General features: G+C 34.6%; 2 protein-coding genes across 4 annotated transcripts; one reads left to right on the top strand and one right to left on the bottom strand.

Moving 5' to 3' along the window:
- The first annotated feature begins 1,207 nt into the window (after positions 1-1,207).
- On the top strand, positions 1,208-6,368 carry LOC110645932 (ankyrin repeat-containing protein At5g02620). 2 transcript variants are annotated; one of them, XM_021799208.2, is made up of 4 exons: positions 1,208-1,500; positions 1,934-2,560; positions 3,458-3,867; positions 5,082-6,368. In XM_021799208.2, exons 2-4 carry the CDS (start codon positions 2,005-2,007, stop codon positions 5,937-5,939), a joined length of 1,824 nt encoding a protein of 607 aa, XP_021654900.2. In that variant the 5' UTR covers positions 1,208-1,500; positions 1,934-2,004; the 3' UTR covers positions 5,940-6,368. The 2 variants fall into 2 exon arrangements, with proteins under 2 accessions (XP_021654900.2, XP_057992249.1); XM_058136266.1 differs by having other exon boundaries at positions 1,614-2,560.
- Positions 6,369-6,784: 416 nt separating this feature from the next.
- On the bottom strand, positions 6,785-17,747 carry LOC110645931 (type I inositol polyphosphate 5-phosphatase 12). Of its 2 annotated transcripts, XM_021799204.2 has the most exons (11): positions 16,647-17,747; positions 14,888-15,140; positions 13,825-14,638; positions 13,343-13,467; positions 13,080-13,164; positions 8,704-8,863; positions 8,561-8,601; positions 8,164-8,431; positions 7,889-8,012; positions 7,448-7,808; positions 6,785-7,303 (listed from the first exon to the last, which is right to left on the bottom strand). In XM_021799204.2, exons 1-11 carry the CDS (start codon positions 17,467-17,469, stop codon positions 6,947-6,949), a joined length of 3,411 nt encoding a protein of 1,136 aa, XP_021654896.2. In that variant the 5' UTR covers positions 17,470-17,747; the 3' UTR covers positions 6,785-6,946. The 2 variants fall into 2 exon arrangements, with proteins under 2 accessions (XP_021654896.2, XP_021654895.2); XM_021799203.2 differs by having other exon boundaries at positions 8,561-8,863.
- Between the last annotated feature and the right edge of the window lie 530 nt (positions 17,748-18,277).

Genomic DNA, 18,277 nt, shown 5'->3' with positions numbered 1-18,277 from the left:
TTTAATAAAAAATTAAAATTGAATTAAAGTATTAAAATAAATTTAATTTTATATAATTTTTTTATTCAATTTGATTTGAGATTATTAAGAATCATACACAATCTTAATATATATATATATTTGAAAATTGAAAATCACTTTATATTTTTCTAATAATAATAGTTATTATTATTAAATATGCGTTTAACCATCATATAATTCTCATGCAATATAACAAAGAGAGCAGTTCAAAAAAAAAAAACAAAGAGATAAACCCATATAGTCGGCAGGAAGGTCGGTGGACTATTCCAATGTGGTTTGTCCTGTCAGGAGCCGTTTTGGCCTTTGAGGAGTAAAATCTATAATAAAAAAAAATAATAAAAGAAAAGGTTTTGTCTCCCACTCAATGAGTGCACAGCCTGCCCCACCATTACAGGTGCTTTTGTATGTTTCTGATATTTGACAATTATGGCGGCCAGATAAAATTATTACTATTTTCAAATTTTCATTGGTAAAAAATAAAATTATCCCTTATATTATTAATAGAAAAAAAATACTATAAGAATTTCATTTTGTATATTTATTTTTAATAAAAAAATAATAATTTCAAATATAACATAATTAAATTTAAAAAAATTAATTTTTAATTCTTTTAAATTTATTTTTTATCGATAAATTTATAATTATAATTTAAGTTTCATTTATTTTAAAAAAATAATTTATATATAAATTTTTTTAAATTGAATATTTTATTAAATTAATAATATTTATTATATATATATATATATATATATATTCATATTTTAACAAGATTTTTAAAATTTAAAAAATATAAAATAATTTTTTATTTTAAAAAATAGAAATTATTTTTTTTAAATAATTTATTTTTAAAAAATATTTTTCATTTATTAATTTTTTTGAACATTTTTAAATATTAAAAAATATAAAAAATATTTTTCAGAATAAAAATATTTTTTATAAAATAAATGAAATTTAAATATTAAATAATTTATTTTTTATTAGTAATTTATCAATTATTAAAATTATTTATATAAATCCTTTAACAATTAATTAAATTAATTGTAGTGTTAGAAAGGGGTGTAAATATATATATATATATATATATATATATATATATATATAAGGTTAGCAGCCATAAAAATCATATAGTTTTTATATATTACAAGATGTATTTAATTATGAAATTACTCACTTTATCAAACAAAGATACTATCGTTAGTATGCTCATTTAAAATACAAAAGCAGAAAAATAGTGAAAAGAATATTTTCTTTTTTAAAAGAAAAAAAAAGTTCGTAATTTGCTTGCTTCTTATGCAAAAAACTATCCCAAAAGTGGTTGATGAATTTGGCCACTGTATTGTCTGCTTCTGGTTACCAAAGGGAAGTTAGGATTTGATTTGAGCTTCCCTGAAAACCACTTTCGGGGTATTCAAATTCAGAGGAAACTGTTTGGGAATTCGTTTCTCATATCAAAATCCATGCTTTTGAGCTCTATATCAGGTATTAGACTTTCATTCTCTGGTTTAGAAGTCCATAGATTGTATGCAGCTGTCATCTCTTTTTTTTTTTCCTTTTAGTGTTTGATTAATTGCCAGCTTCTTTGTGATAAACAGTTTTGGAATCTGCTGCGGATAACACTTAGACATAGAGAGAAAATGGAAAAATCGAAATTTCTTCTTGAGATTGCCGGCGACTGTCTCTTGTAAGTTTTGAGAATTGGGTTTTCAAGAATGGGAAGTGTTAGGATGTGCTTAGATGCCTGTGAATTCATGCTTGATCAGGTTACTGCGATTTTCATGGCTTTGAAATCCAAGAATTGAGATTTCAGGTGTGAAGGAAGTTATCTCTTATTGTGATGTGCTGATTTTTTTAATGGCGCTTTGTGTATGATCATGGAGAAGCAGGAATAATTTCTGGGTTTTCTAATTCACAGAATCAGGATTTCATTTTATAAAGAAGTGATTACTTTCTGAAATTCATTGATAATTCAGTGAGGGATTGTGCATGAAGATGGAGAAACAGAGCAGTTTTAAGGTACGAACAATGGAGAAACAGCAGAGTTTTAAACAGAAAGTGATGGAAAAACACCCTAGTTTTCGTGGTGGAACAGAAAATCATTCCACTCCCCGTGGATTAATGGAAAAGCATCCCAGCTTTCGTGGGGCACTTGAGAAACAAAAAAGTTTTCGTGGGTTTATGGAGAAACAGAAGAGTTTTCGTTCTGTGATGGAGAGGCAGCTTAGTTTTATTGGTGGTGGTGACAGGAAGAAGAGCAAGGAGTCACCTGGAAAGCGAGGCGACTCACAGATTCATTTGGCAGCTCGAGCAGGGAATTTAAGTAGAGTTAGGGAGATTCTTCAGAATTGTGATGGTAATGATGCAAAGGTTTTGTTGGCAATTCAGAATCAAGAAGGAGAAACTCCCCTCTATGCAGCAGCTGAGCATGGGCATGCGATGGTAGCTGCAGAGATGCTGGGATACATGGACCTGGAGACTGCATCTGTTGCAGCTAGGAATGGATTTGATCCATTCCACATTGCAGCAAAGCAGGGTCATCTGGGTAAGTGCTCAATCTGATTTTGCATTTTGTTACCTAAATTTTCCATTGGTGTTGCTTTGTTCGCATAACATAACTATAACTATGTTTCAAGACAGCAATTGTGAGAACACTTGAAATGATATGGTTGTTCATGGGATTATCAAGTTTTGTACCAAAAATGTAGCGACTATTTATGGGATTCTTTTTCACTGGCATGCAAATAATTGTATTGAAGTTATTTCTTACTAAGATATGGAAATTGCTGTTTTTCCCTGCCTGTAACTGATTTTGAAATGCATGGATGTCTTTAGCCCATGTGTTCATGAATTCTGCCTCATATCCCATAGTTAATGATATGGCTAGGCTCATTCATATCTTTTGTCATTATTATTGTTATTATTATTATTATTTTGAAATTTTTCTCGTCATTATTAATTATCTTCATTTTATGAATTTCTTTCGCTCCATATAACCATATGCTTGAGTATCAGTACTTTTATATTGAATATCAATGCAGTATAATAGTTGCTCTATCTGATAATTACACTGTTTTAAAGTTTGGTTGTCTTGTTGTGTGAATGAAAAGCTGAAACAATTTTCAGGAAATTCCTAAGATTATCCCTTTGCCACATTAAACCAATATAGGCCATAGTCCTAACCTGTTAAAATGTGCTATATGAATCCTTTTCTTTCATTTTCCCTGCTATATGTGGACTGCCAAACTTCCACAATCATCTTCTTTGTCCGAGCTTGGTACTTGCTGTAATGAGTAATATGATACTTAAGTAAGTGACGGACATTTTTGCCCCTTTTTTATCTTCAGCACAAGATAAAGTGTTCCACTTGAACATTTTCTTCTTTTTATTTTATTTTATTTGGTCATTCCTTCTGAGTTTTTTCCCCTTCTAAATCTTGTAGAGGTGTTGAAGGAGCTTTTGCATGGATTCCCCAACTTGGTCATGACCACAGATTTATCCTGTACAACTGCCTTACACACAGCTGCCACTCAAGGTTATGTTGATGTGGTCAATCTTCTTCTGGAAACAGATTCAAATCTAGTTAAAATTGCTCGGAATAATGGTAAAACTGCCCTTCATTCAGCTGCAAGGATGGGGCACCTTGAAGTTGTGAGATCCTTATTAGGCAAGGATCCAAGCACTGGCCTTAGAACTGATAAAAAAGGACAAACTGCACTGCACATGGCTGTGAAAGGGCAAAATGAGGAAATTGTGCTGGAATTATTAAAACCTGACCCCTCTGTTATGAGTTTGGAAGATAATAAAGGGAACACAGCATTGCATATTGCAACAAAGAAGGGCCGTACACAGGTGCATACTTTTCTAGAGCTTTCCTTCTTATAACTTCGCTAGTGACATATGTTGGGAGATTTTACCACTGATATCTATTTCCTTCGGTAAAATTTTTTGTCTCATTGCATCCTATGAAGAAATATCTGTTGCTCATATCTGAACTATAATGAAGGTTACAACTTAAGATGGATGCGAAGTAAATTTGTTATCAACTATGCCTTCAACCACACGTTGAAAGTTTATGTTCATATGTCTTAACCAAAAAACACCAATCTTCTCCATCTCCTGTTTTAATGACAACACTTTGAGAACTCTAAAACACAATACTATCAACAGTGACTATTTTTTATCCATATCAATCTTTTCCAAGGCTAGCAAAAGTGACCAGTTTTTTGATGTAGAACCAATAGAATAAGAGAAACAAATTCTATAAGGGGATGAGAAGCAAATTCTCAAATTTTATTAATTCACAAATTAATTGTTAATCATAGAAAAATGTCTCCTCAAAATACTAGAAGACAAGTATTTTTGTAGTATTTGTAATCCTACTACTGGTACTAGGATTTAGAACCCTAAACAAGAAATTACTAAGCAATATCTAATTGGGAATTGCAAACCATCTTAACTTCCTAAATCATCTAAAATACTTCCTAAATAAAATCCTGAATGGTATAAATATAAAATTCTAAATTTACTATAAAAAAATAAATAAACATAATTTCTAACTTGAGTCTTCTTGGACCGCTTCATATTGTATATAGTTCTTTATTATTATTATTATTATTATTATTATTATTATTATTATTTATGGATATATGAACTCTTTAACGCAAGAACTTCTAGTATACTCTTATTAATGATATTGTGACTTTTAATCAACAGTATTTTCCTTTATTCTTAACTTGATAGATCCTTTAAGAAATTTAACATGTAACTGTAGGAAGTCTTGTGAGCTACATCACCTTTTTGTTGTTTGTGGAAAGAAAATAATCCCAAAGCAAAGTTATAGTGAAAATAATGCAGGAAACAACTTTATGTTAGCTATTTTAGGACATATTTAACAAAAGCAAATCTTTCATGATAATGGAATTTATCTTATAATAGCGTAATTTCATAATATTTTGAGAGAGAATGTACCTTTTTTTTATTATTTTTCCCTTCATCTACCATAAATATTTTATATCCTTTTGGCTCTATAATTTTTATTGAGATTTGGCTTCATTTAATTGCAGAATATACGTTGCTTGTTATCAGTTGAGGGTATCACTGTCAATGCAACTAACAAGGCTGGAGAGACCCCACTCGACATTGCAGAAAAACTTGACATTCCAGAAATTGTGTCCATTTTGAAGGGAGCAGGGGCTGTCAATTCTAAAGATCTTGGAAAACCACCAAATCCAGCCAAGCAGCTTAAGCAGACTGTCAGTGACATAAAACATGATGTCGAGTCCCAGCTTCAGCAGACCCGTCAAACAGGTTTCAGAGTGCAGAAGATTGCTAAGAGGTTGAAGAAACTCCATATTAGCGGCCTCAACAATGCCATAAATTCTGCCACTGTTGTTGCTGTGCTCATAGCCACTGTTGCTTTTGCAGCCATTTTCACTGTACCTGGACAGTATGTTGAGGATAAAGAAAAAGGAACGTCTCTTGGGCAAGCCCATATAGCAAAAAATCCAGCTTTCCTAGTCTTCTTTGTGTTTGATAGCCTGGCATTATTCATCTCTCTAGCCGTCGTTGTAGTCCAAACGTCTGTTGTTGTGATTGAACAGAAGGCAAAGAAGCAGCTTGTGTTTGTTATTAACAAGCTTATGTGGCTAGCTTGCCTCTTCATTTCAATTTCCTTCGTGTCTCTCACTTATGTGGTGGTGGGTCAGAAGTCAAGGTGGCTTGCTATTTATGCAACTGTAATCGGTGGTTCAATTATGCTTACTACAATTGGATCCATGTGTTATTGCGTGATTTTGCATAGAATGGAGGAGTCAAGATTGAGAAGTATAAGGAGGGAAAGTCGATCCCGGTCATACTCTATGTCTATGGTATCAGAACAGGAGATTTTGGACAGTGAATATAAGAGAATGTATGCACTGTAAGGACATCAGGATGGAGAGAAATGGATCAACTAGCTGACCTATTATTCTCGTTTATATTATGAAAATGGCTATATGATGCTCTAATGAAACTTTCTTGCAAGTTGAGGTATTGCATCACTGGAATAATATAAAGAGGTCTTGCATCTTCCTTGCTTTTGCTTTACTTCTGCAAGAAAGCTCTCTTAACAAGACGTTGGTTCTTTTGTGAAACATCCACACTAGGTTGTGTGCTCTGGTTACTGTCTGAATCTGATTTACAAATATTTACAGATGTGATTAAAGCTCAAAAGTGAGCGCAATGTGTCGACGACTGATCACTTGCGGGGTCAGGTTGGATCGTATTTTTTATGCCTGAGAAAATATAGTAGTGAAATTATCTTTATAGTTGTTTTAGAAAAGCTTAGTTACATGCTGTCGATTTTCTTTCCAGCTTCCTTGTGCATTTGGTTTGGTTGGAATGTACGTTTTTCTCCAGTTTAGATTTTTTTTTTTTTATTTTTTTTATTTTTATTTTTTTTTTTAAGTAGAGATTAAGAAAGGACTGAAAAGGGGCTTTAGTTTTACAGAACATGTGAAATGTAGGTTCACTGAGCAAAATAAAGCCTTGTTTTTGCTGTCCAGGCATTACTTCTTGTTCAGTGATGGCTGCCTCCCACTGATTCTTCTATTGCTCAAGAAAAGGAAACGTTTAGTTCAATACTTAGCCACCAGCTGAATGAGACACCAACTGTTCTAGTTCTAAATCTGGCACAGGTTAGTGAGAAGCTTTGAGGCACATTTACAGCAATCTTTCCAAAAACTGCTTATCGAAAAATGATAAATTCATTTAAACGACAAAGCTTGAGTAGAAAAGAAAAGAGAGAACAGAGCATAAAAATTTGCGCCTGATGATAAATACAAGTGAAGAAACAAATTTAACCTGTCCATAATTGAGTGAAAAGGAGGCCATGCCCGCAAGAGTATTTACATAAAGATGCATCTATATCTATCAACCTTCAATTTTAGCTTCAAGATTTACGTGAATTTCCAAGATCATCGCCTTTATCAGAAGAACCGCTTAATTGCCTGAGTTCCGATCGGTTAAGTGCTCCTCCCTGGTTTTTTCTGGAGTTGTTTGATTTTGACTCAAGGCGAACTGCCTTAGCTGAGAAGCAGTGACGAACATGGATTCTGTGACTTCTCATTTCTGTTGAACTACTTCCCTGGACAACCACAACTAAAATTACTTCCTTATCACGTGTGTCTTCAGACCACCAGTTTTGTGGGATACCATCAACAAAATCTTCTAGGGTATGAAACTCTTCATGATGTACTGAGATCTCTGCATGCTGATCAGGTTTAATTATACCAGCAGACGGTGTGACCTGTATTGAGGAAAAAAATAAAATACAAGAAATAAGCCACTTCTGTGAACAGCACAGATTGATCCAAGAAAAGACTTTGAGAAATGCAAATATAGATGCATCACTGGAAAAGTTGCATTCAATTCAAAAACATGGAAAAAGTACCTCAAGCCATCGTGGAAAGCCATAGGAACCTCTTGGACGGTAATCCGGCTCTTCTCCATCATCCTTGACAGTGGATTGACCTTCACAAATAACGTTGAAAACAGCTTTTTCCTTCATGCACTTGTTAGTAATACGCAGAAGGCATGTGTCCTGATTCTGAAGGACAATGTTGTTGGCGCTTATAATGGTTTCTGGAACATAACGTGATTCTTCAAGCAAAGACCTGACTTTCTCATTAGATCTAATAATTTCCCCAAACTCTTGTCTCCGCACTGATCTGTCAACATGGGCAATTTGGACATTGAATTTACAACGGACAGGTTTGTGATCACTCTCTGTGACATCCATGCAAGCCTCATACCTAGTACACATAGAGACCAAATGTTTGAAATATAATAGAGGATGAAAAAAATGCATCAGAATTCTTACTAAGGAACATACTGTACAACTGATGAGACTATAGGACACTCTAAGCTGCAATCAGATACTGAAGCCATCCGATTGTCACGATATATTATTCTATCACACCAAGCGGGAATGCGCTTTTTCTCCCCAGAATCATATCCTGTGAAGAATGCATGATGGAAGTTCCTTGAATGATATTATATAAGAATAAGTAAAGAAATAAATAGAACTGACTCAAAAAAGATATCAGAAAGAACTCGCTTAGGAGATTTTTCAGAGAAGCCTAAACCAATACCATAAAACAATTTTACCTCCTAAACCTGGTTGGTTTCTTTGAAACTTGTAGGTAGGAGGGAATCTGATGAGAGCCTCACGCATTCCTTGGAAAACTTTTCCTGCTTTCATTTCTGCTCTGAGTTGATCCTTTTCTCTAAGCCAATCAAAGCTTCTTTGTGAAACAAAATCCCTTGCTTCATCATAAGATATACCAAAAAGACGGTAATTAAAATCACCAAGAAACACAACCATATCTGCCTCAGATAAATCAGGCTTCGTGTCTTCAGAGTTGGCACTCACTGCCTGTGAAAACCAAGTTATTGATCATAGTCACTAAAGATAATAATTGTAATTATAAAGAGTCAGTTAATAATTGTAATTATGAAAAGCCATAGATTACTGTTGTAGGTAATAATGAGAATAAAAACATACATTTGAACCCTTAAGCGTTTGAGTGGCTGTTGAGACACCAGCTGCAATAGATAGTACCAATGGCAAGCCAGAAATATAAAGCAGCCAGAATAAATATGTGGAGAAGGCAAGAGAGCAACACAAAAACAGGAGTCGCACCATACCAGCTGATGTAAGGTTTGATGACCGGCTGAATGCCATATTTCTATAAATGTGATCAAAATCAGCATTTCGACGATTGACTGCTTCCAAATGTGCAGCCAAGTGACAGTTCACAAAGCACATTATCCTATCGAGAACCCTGATCCTCAAACCTACACCTCCCTGCAAGTACAAAAAGCAGCCTAGCCAATATATTACATTGAAAGAAAAAGCAATTTTAGAAGAGAATAACTTTTTTCTTTTTTTTGAAACTAAGAGAATAGCTTAAACTACGCCTAAGTAGTTTGTTTTTAACCGGTCCCAAGCCCGGATAAAGGAGGAGGGTTGCGATAGGTGACAACCAGCGTAAAAATTTCGTCACACTTTATGATATGGATTCAAATGATATAAACGTTGAGGCGTCCTCTACTTACAACGCGCTACATCGGAGCCCTAGTATAGTGAGAAATATGCAAGGGTGTAGGGCATTCGCAGAAAGCGACGTGCCATGTTGGCTCCCAGATGTGGTGTTAAATGAGCAAGGGTTCCCACATCATGGACGGGTGTGAGTAAAGAAGTTAGTCCATAGGACAAATAGTAGAACAGATAGTGGAACAAAACACAAGATAGGCATAGAGAATAATAGAAAATATTATAGAAGGAGATCAATTAGAAAGGAATAGGATAGGAGGAGAATCAGGGTTGGTACTTGGAATGTTGGATCACTTACAGGGAAATTAATGGAGCTTATGGATACCTTGGAAAGGAGAAGGGTGAATATTGCTTGCATTCAGGAGACTAAATGGGTAGGAGAGAAAAGAAAGAAAGTGGGTAATTCAGGATACAAATTGTGATTTACTGGAAATGAGAGGAACAAGAACGGAGTGGGCATAATTATAGACAAGACATTGAAAGATGCTGTAATAGCTGTGAAAAGAGTAGGAGATAGAATTATACTAGTAAAGCTAGTACTAGAAGGAGAAACAATAAATGTAGTTAGTACTTATGCCCCACAAATAGGACTAGATAGTGAGAGTAAACAAAGGTTTTGGAAAGATATGGATAATCTAATACAAAAAATATCGAATGAAGAGAATGTTTTCATCGGTGGAGATTTGAATGGACATGCAGGAAGTGATAGGCAAGGTTATGAGAATATTCATGAGGTTTTGGTTTTGGCAGCCGAAATGAGGAGGGAAAAAGCATCCTGAATTTTGCTATGGTATACGACCTAATACTAACAAATACCTACTTTATAAAATGAGAGTCACATTTAGTGACTTTTAAAAGTGGGCAACATAGAAGCCAAATTGACTTCTTCTTAACTAGGAAGACAAATAGAGCTCTAAGCAAATATTGCAAGGTCATTCCGGGAGTGGCTTTAACAAGTCAACATCAGTTAGTAGTCTTGGATGTTAAGTTTAGGAACAATTCAAATAAGGTTAGAAGAAATAGTATAGCTCGAACAAAGTGGTGGGGAGTTCAAAGAAGCAAAGCAAGTGAAGTTCAAAAATGAGCTTCTCGAGTCCGAAGCATGGAAGCTGGATATGGAGGCCAATGGTATGTGGATACAGATGGCATCAAAGATTAGAGAAGTAGCTAGAAAAGTACTTGGAGAATCTAGAGGACATGGACTACCCTCAAAAGAGAGATGGCGGTGAAATGAGAAAGTACAAAAAGCAGTGAAGAGAAAGAGGGAATGGTATAAGAAATTACCTAAGTGTGATAATAATAAGGCATATGAACAGGACAACATGGCAAAAAAAGAAGCAAAAAAGGCAATTAGTTAAGTAAGAGCGCAGACCTTTGAAAAGTTATATGAGAAACTTGGAACTAAAGAAGGGGAGAAAGATATTTATAGATTAGCAAGGAGGAGAGAATAAATGTCAAGATCTCAATCAAGTTAGGTGCATTAAGGATAAAGAAGGAAAAATGTTGGTAAAAGATAAGGACATTAAAGAAAGATAGAGAAATTATTTTGATGATCTCTTTAATAATTGTCAAAATGGTAATAGCGTGAATATAGACTACAGAGCAATAGAAAAGAATGTGAATTATACTAGAAGGATTGTGAATTATATTAGAAGGATTAGATCTTTAGAAGTAAAGGAAGCACTTAAGAGAATAAAAGTGAGTAAAGCCTGTAGATCTGATGGAATACTAATTGAAGTATGGAAGTGTTTGGGAGATATAGGAGTGACATGATTAACTAAATTGTTTAATAAGATTCTAAACTCAACGAAAATGCCTGATGAAAGGAGTATTTTAGTACCCATTTTTAAAAATAAGGGAGACATACAGAGTTGCTCAAACTATAGGGGAATTAAAATCATGAGTCATAGTATGAAGTTGTGGGAGAGAATTGTGGAACATCGACTACGTCATGATACTTTTATCTCTCCTAATCAATTTGGCTTTATGCCCGGTCGTTCAATTATGGAAGCGATCTTTCTTATTAGAAGCTTGATGGACAAATATGGAGATGTGAAGAAAGATCTACACATGGTTTTTATCGATTTGGAGAAGACTTATGATAGTGTTCCAAGAGATGTCTTATGCAGTGTGTTAGAACAAAAGAGGCTATCTATTAGGTACGTACAAGTGTTGAAAGATATGTATGAGAGGGGACACAGTGAGAGGGGACACAGTGAGAGGGGACACAAGAGATTCTCCTATCTCAGTTGGATTACAATAAGGTTTAGCTGTAAGCCCTTACCTTTTTACATTAGTTTTAGATGAATTGACGAAATATATATAAGAGAGTATCCCTTGGTGTATGATGTTTGCGCATGATATAGTTCTGATAGATGAGACGCGAGAAGGAGTCAATAGAAAGCTAGAACTTTGGAAAAGTACTCTAGAGTCAAAGGGATTAATTTAAGTAGAACGAAGACAGAATACATGCATTGCAAGTTCAGTGAAGGCCAAACTGGTGATAAGGAAGGAGTTAGTTTGGATGGAGTGGTACTGTCCCAAAGTAATCACTTTAAATATCTCGGCTTAGTCCTTCAAGTAGATGGGGGATGCGAGGAGGATATTAGTCATAGGATTAAAGCCGGATGGTTGAAGTGGAGACGTGCTACGGGAGTTTTATGTGATCGTAATATTTCTAATAAGTTGAAAGGAAAATTTTACCGTACAGCCATATGACCGGCCACGTTATATAGTAGTGAGTGTTGGGCACTGAAAGAGTCATATGTGTCTAAGATAAGAGTTGTGGAGATGAGAATGTTAAGGTTGATGAGTGGCCATACTAGACTAGATAAAATCCGTAATGAGAGTATCAGAGAAAAGGTAGGAGTGGTGCCAATTGAGGATAAGTTGAGAGAAGGGAGATTGAGGTGGTTTGATCATGTGAAGCGTAGACATACGAAACTTAAGTTAGACAAGTAGAGCACACTAGGTTAAAGGATAGAAAGAAAAGAAGGGGTAGACCTAAACTGACTTGGAGGAGAGTAGTACAACATGACCTAAAAGCATTACACATTCCTGAGGATTTAACCCAAAATAGTTTAGAGTTGAGAAAAAGAATCCATATAACCGATCCCAAATTTTTGGGATAAAAACTTAGTTGAGTTGAGTTGAGTTTAAGAGAACAGCTTAAAAATACAGAAACATTTCAACTATTAAAAAATTTTATTTATACATCACTGTTTCAATAGTTTCATTTTCCACATCAAATGCCATAAGATTCTTGATGAAACGGTCAAGAGACAGGAAAATTGAAAGGTATGAATGTTATCCTTTGTCTTGAAATTAAGGAGGGGGAGGAAAAGGGGAAATGCAGTTATCTATATGGAAACCACTTTCTCAAAAGTGACTTCTGGAGGCACAGAAATACTTAGTGATTGACGTCATTTAGCCCAACAATTTTTTTCACTCTAAAAAAAAAAGACAAAAAAAGTAAGGAATAAACTGTTTTGCCTTCAAGCTTTTATAGTAGTCACTGGAAATGAGACACTTTCCCCAGGAGAAACATATTTCTTTTGTCATTTCCTAATTCACAATGTTTTAAAAAATCAAACTCATTAGTGAAATGGCAGCTGGCCTATTCACCTATCCAAATAGTTTGACTCAGTCAAAACTAGCTTAATATTTAAATTTTAAAAATATATATTAATAGCTTTTAAAGTGAAAAAATCCATTAAAAAACAAACTGCAATGCACCAAACTGCTATTCGTTTGGTTCCTAATTTAATCAGTCTGACCGCTAGTTTAGTCCAATTTTCAAAACACTATCAATTCATTACAAAATAGATGAAAATGTCAATTTAGGAACAAGAGTTCAAAGTTAAAAGCAAACACATGACAAACAATTCTATTTTTTGGGGTGAGAAAGGGAACAACTGATTCTGTTTTATACATGACAAATAAGCACCATGAAGGCAAACAATATCACCTTATTACCAATTGCACGTCCAAAGCCACATGGAACTGCTCCAGCATCAACATCCCCAACATGTGCTCTAAGATTCTTCCTCACCCTAATAAAAAACTCACAATAAAAGTTTAAAAGCAATATAAGAATGTAGAACACTTGGGACATCAACAAGGGTTACAAAGAATGTTATGGTGTTTCAAAAAGGAAAATAAAGATGAAGGGCAGCTTTACTACGTGAAATAAGAGGTTAAAAATTTCACTCCTTCATTACAATTACTTACCAAAGAGATATTAGTAAACCTGCAAGCTGCCTAGAACCCATACGTTCAAAAGTTGTTCCCTCTTCTAACGCCTTCCCTATATTATCCAGCCACCACTGCCCAATAGAGCTCCCTTCAAGTCCCACCTATAATTGCATAATAAACATGAAAAATCATGCCAATTATATAACAGAAACATGGATGCACGCACAGAGAATTTAAAAGAAGAAAAAGGTTGAACGAAAAATCAAAGTGCAAAAGGTTTATTGTCAACAATCATAACCCTTGGAAAATAAAAGAATCATTTGACTTCAATTAGAATGGATTAGAAATTGTAGGGGGGGGTGTGGTGGGTGTGGTGGTGGGGGAGGGGGTGGGAGTGGGGGGAGGAGGAGAGAGAGAGAGAGAGAGAGAGAGAGAGAGAGAGAGAAAAGTAATGTACGCAACAGAAAGAGAGAAGTATCATTATCAACCTAGTAAAAAAAAAAAAAATTCAGTCTTACTGTTTCTTTGGCAGCCGACATTGCAAGAAAACCTGCACCCATTTCTACCTCTTGTAACCCAACAACAACGATGCCAACATCTGACACAGCAGAACCTAACCATGACATAAGGGCATCATGAGATGCTCTTCCTTGACCGACATTCCATGTGCCAACTAAAATTCTGAAACTGTCTCGTCTTGTGTATACCATTTCTTGTTGTGCTAATTCTGATCGTATTATGCTGTCGAGAGGTCCTGGAGATGTGAGGTTCCATCCACGAATGCCTCCATGAGTAGCCAAGCTAAAAATATAACCATTCCCAACTGCCAACTTTATCACAGGATTACTATGTGCAACCCATACTGCAATAAGATTTCCATCAAGATCCAATACTTGGACAATGCCGCTCACATATCCCACATATATTCTTGTTCCAAATGTGCATAAACATTGAACAGTGGAAGAATGGTGAGTGAAATCTTGCAAACGATTTCCATTTCCATCCCACTGCACAAGGAGGCCATTAGAACATCCACTCCATATCATTCCATCTACACTTAGCACCAGTGCTTCTGTTCTCTTGGTTTCTTCTACAAATGCCCCTGCCCCCCGAGTGGCAACTCGACGAACAGCATCTGCAGCTCCCATTATAGCATTCCGAGAACGTTGCAAAAAGCCCTGTGATTTCTCCTTTTTTGATGTGGAAACAAATTTTACCTTCATCTCATCTTCAACTGGCTGATCTTGTTGTTGTGCTGATGGTAGGTCAACTCGGTTTTCAATTTGACCGTCAATATTAAATACTTTCACAAGCTCTTTTGTATTAGCATCCCTGCAAAAAAAAATTTAAGATAATATAAGCCTCTTTTTTTTTTTTTTTTTTTTTTTTTTTTTTGTTTTTTGGTCTCTCCTCACAAATGCTCCATAGCTTCCGCTTTTACAAGGCTAAGGACAAAGATTAGCTATTTGAAGAATATGCTTTAGCAAAGAAAATATTAAAGGTATTGACTCATAATTTAAATAATATATCAACCAAATGATGTCAACAATGCAACAAGTAATGCATGAAATGAAAGCATACCATATAGAGAAGGACAGAGGCTGAGCACACCAAACCTTAGCTCTAACTTTATCAGATAACAAGCACTTCACATCTGAAGAAGATATACGACAGTTACCATTTACAGTGACTTGACTCCTAAGGTCAATATGTGACCTCTCCACCAATAAAGCAGCCATGTGCTTTTCCTCAGGTGAAAGAGAAAGAGATTTTTCAATGGATTCCCATGGCCAGATTTTAATAAAACCTCCTTCCCCGCCAGACCAAAGATCACCTGGATCCAAGTATAATAATTAAAAAAAATAATATTAAGAAGAGGAAAGATGTATTAACTGTGTCAAATCTTATGCATGACTGATGCATTCTTCTTTAGTAGATGGAGAAAACTTCCAACTACATTCTAACTCTCTACTCTAGGTCATTCCATAGATAGAGTACTTAAGGAAAGGAAGAATGAATGTAATTCTCGAAATGTGAATTACTGTGAAGATTTTTAGATTTCAATTATGAAGCTTTTATTTCTCAGTTATTGTCCCTTTTTCTCTAACATGCAAGCAATTTCTTCTTGGCTGATATGATATTTATTAATTCCAACTTTTAAGTTTGACTGTAGTGCATTTCTTGAACAACTGATAGGGGAACTATAAATAAGGAAGACATGACTAGAACTTATCTCTTGCCTATAAAGCTCTGGTGTTATTTATTATATCTACTTGTACATGTGGTGTTGTTTAAGGCTTTAGGTTGCTGTTCTTGTTGGAAGATGAAAAAATTTTTCAAGTGCTAAGTTTTTTGTATTAACAATCAAAATTACTAATCTGATTGTGTTTTTGTATATAATATATAACATGTCAATGAAAGTGCCTAATGACAATCTTTAGATTTATTTGAGCAAAATGGTGCCGAGTTACTTTGTTTTAATTAATTAATGTTAATATTGCTTTTTCTTTTTAATATTCTAATTCACAAAGTTGTTTAAACTTTTTAATAAATTTTATAACTGTTATAATCTATCATGAATAAATCAAGTATTATTTAAATGTAGCAATTACGCATACTCCGAAACATTTGCTAAAATCTAATTGACATTTTATTCACGTTTTAGCAATATTTATAAATGTTATAGTACTAAATTGCTAGCAATATTTATATAAACATCATAGTAGGGCATTTTTTTTTGTAATGCTTGTGAATGATACTGTTACTATAAAATGTTGCAATAAAAAAAAAACAATGTTTCATAAATGTTGCTGTAAATAATAGCCTCACTTGAACAACATTTGTAATAAACGTTGTTATAGGACAATTGCAATGTTTTTCACCAATTATTGCAATGTAGACAATTCTTTTTTTGTTGTGTGCATGAACATGAAAGACAGGAATAGAAGTACAAAGAGGCAGAAAACATTACAACATTGACAATACTAATTTATCAAAGATAACCAAAAACAATCAAAGGCTACTCTTGCCAAATGCTTGTAAATTTGGAGATCATACCATGCCTTACACTAGCATTTTAAGAGTCATTTCACATATTATGTCTCATTACTGCATGTTTCATAAAACCAAAGCATCCATTTCATAATTATTTTTTTTTAATTTTTTATTAAAACAGAAATGTTTCTTAACATTGTCCTAATTAATAACAAAAGTAAGCTTAAATACAATGTTCTCTTAAGAAATGCATTTCCTCCATTACATAAAAATGAATCTTTTCCTCAAATGTTTCAAACTTCAAGTCATCACCAATTATTAGCAAAGCAAAAGAAAGAAATCTTACCATAAGAACTCATTACTATAGAAAGAACAGGACCTTTATGAGCCTGCCATGATAATCCTTCCTTGAAAGGGGCAATATCATCTAATGGTTGATCCATTTTCCAAGACCTGATCTTTCCGTCCTTATGTCCACTCCAAACCAACCTATTCCCACTGTCAACCATCAAACACATTGTAGGCGACGTGTTTGCGGACTCATGAAACGGCGCTGCATCCTCATCGCCCCTTCTCACTCTTCCCTTTAATCCACACCCTGGGTCGTACGCATTCTCAAAGGTCCAAAACCTGACTCCACTCTCCTGCCCAACCCATAACTGTGTCTCCGTACAAGCAATGTTTCTCAAGAATTTACCCATCTGCGTTTCTCTAAGAGGGTGTGGTCTAAGTTCTAGACACGGGGGGCGTCCAGGATGAACCGCTGCCCGGATTGGAGCCTTGAAGATTCCCGTCCCTCCACTAGCAATGAATTCTGGCAATATGGTTTTCCGAATATCATCGAGGGGACCCTCGACGATGAAGCTCATATCAAGCCTCTGCCGGAGTATCTCATCACCACCACTTCCACCAACATTTCTATATGCAGAGGAGGAGAGGGAATGAGATGGGTATGGGACGAAGTCATCATCGGAAGAATTAAAGTAGCGTTCGGAAGCAGAGTGTGGGATGTTATCAAGGCTGTGTTTTCTGAGTTGGTGGTGTTTTTTCTGGCCGGAGTTGCTACGTACATGTTGGCTGTAGCAATGTATCTTATGGTTGGTTGGCGGGACAGGGCTTAGCCCCGCCAAAGCGTCTCGGTCCTCATCTTCTTCAATTCTATCCTCCATCGTTGTTGTAGCTTTCAGTGTCAAGAATCTTGAAAAGTTGGTGGAAAGAAAGAATGAAAGAGAGAAAATGGAAAATAAAGGAAAGAATGAGTCCAACGGGAGAGATCCAAAAGAGAAGGAGGAGAGGAAAGGAGAGCATGTTGCAGCGAGGAGGAGGAATAGAGCGAAGTGTTAGGAGGAGTGTACGGTGAGGAATTTTCCATATCTTCCTCAACAGAACAGGTGTCTGCGTGTGTGCCTGTGAGAGTAAGGCTAGGCTACCCTTAACTTCGCATTTTCGTCCGTTGCTCGTCCTTCTGCGCCCCTTCATTTCATATTTTATTTATAGTTTGCCATATTTCATTATTATTACTAACACTCTAATTTATATATTTAAAAAATTATATTATTTACATCATATTTATTTCATTAAAAAAAATTATATATAAAAAATATTTATCATGAAAAATATTTTCATTATTAGAGTGTATATTTATATCATATAAATATAAATATTTTTATATTTTAATAAAATTATTAAATATTAAAAATAAAAAATAATTGAACTTTTTTTAATTAAAAAAATATTTTCAATTGATTTATTTTTTTATATTTAAATATTAAAAAATATAAAAAAAATTTTAAAAAAATAATTTTCAAATTTGACTTAGCCAAGCATTTAATTTTTAAGTTTTACTTCCCTCTAGTGGTTGAGCTAGCATTTTTATATCGAGGGGCCAAAGTCAATGTTAATAATACAAAATTATTAATAATTAATGTAGATATTAATTTAATCAATTTTTTTTTTAAAATCAATAAATCTATTTGC

The sequence above is a fragment of the Hevea brasiliensis genome, chromosome 2, assembly GCF_030052815.1.
Source record: "Hevea brasiliensis isolate MT/VB/25A 57/8 chromosome 2, ASM3005281v1, whole genome shotgun sequence".
NCBI lineage: Eukaryota > Viridiplantae > Streptophyta > Magnoliopsida > Malpighiales > Euphorbiaceae > Hevea > Hevea brasiliensis.
This window is presented reverse-complemented; position numbering and strand designations above follow the sequence as displayed.

Coding starts and splice junctions, on each gene's coding strand:
- LOC110645932 (XM_021799208.2), top strand. CDS start 2,005: ATGAAGATGGAGAAACAGAGCAGTTTTAAGGTACGAACAATGGAGAAA. Junction 2,561..3,457: donor AGCAAAGCAGGGTCATCTGG/GTAAGTGCTCAA, acceptor TAAATCTTGTAG/AGGTGTTGAAGGAGCTTTTG. Junction 3,868..5,081: donor CAAAGAAGGGCCGTACACAG/GTGCATACTTTT, acceptor ATTTAATTGCAG/AATATACGTTGCTTGTTATC.
- LOC110645931 (XM_021799203.2), bottom strand. CDS start 17,469: ATGGAGGATAGAATTGAAGAAGATGAGGACCGAGACGCTTTGGCGGGG. Junction 7,809..7,888: donor ATAGTCTCATCAGTTGTACA/GTATGTTCCTTA, acceptor TATGTGTACTAG/GTATGAGGCTTGCATGGATG. Junction 7,304..7,447: donor GCTTTCCACGATGGCTTGAG/GTACTTTTTCCA, acceptor TCCTCAATACAG/GTCACACCGTCTGCTGGTAT.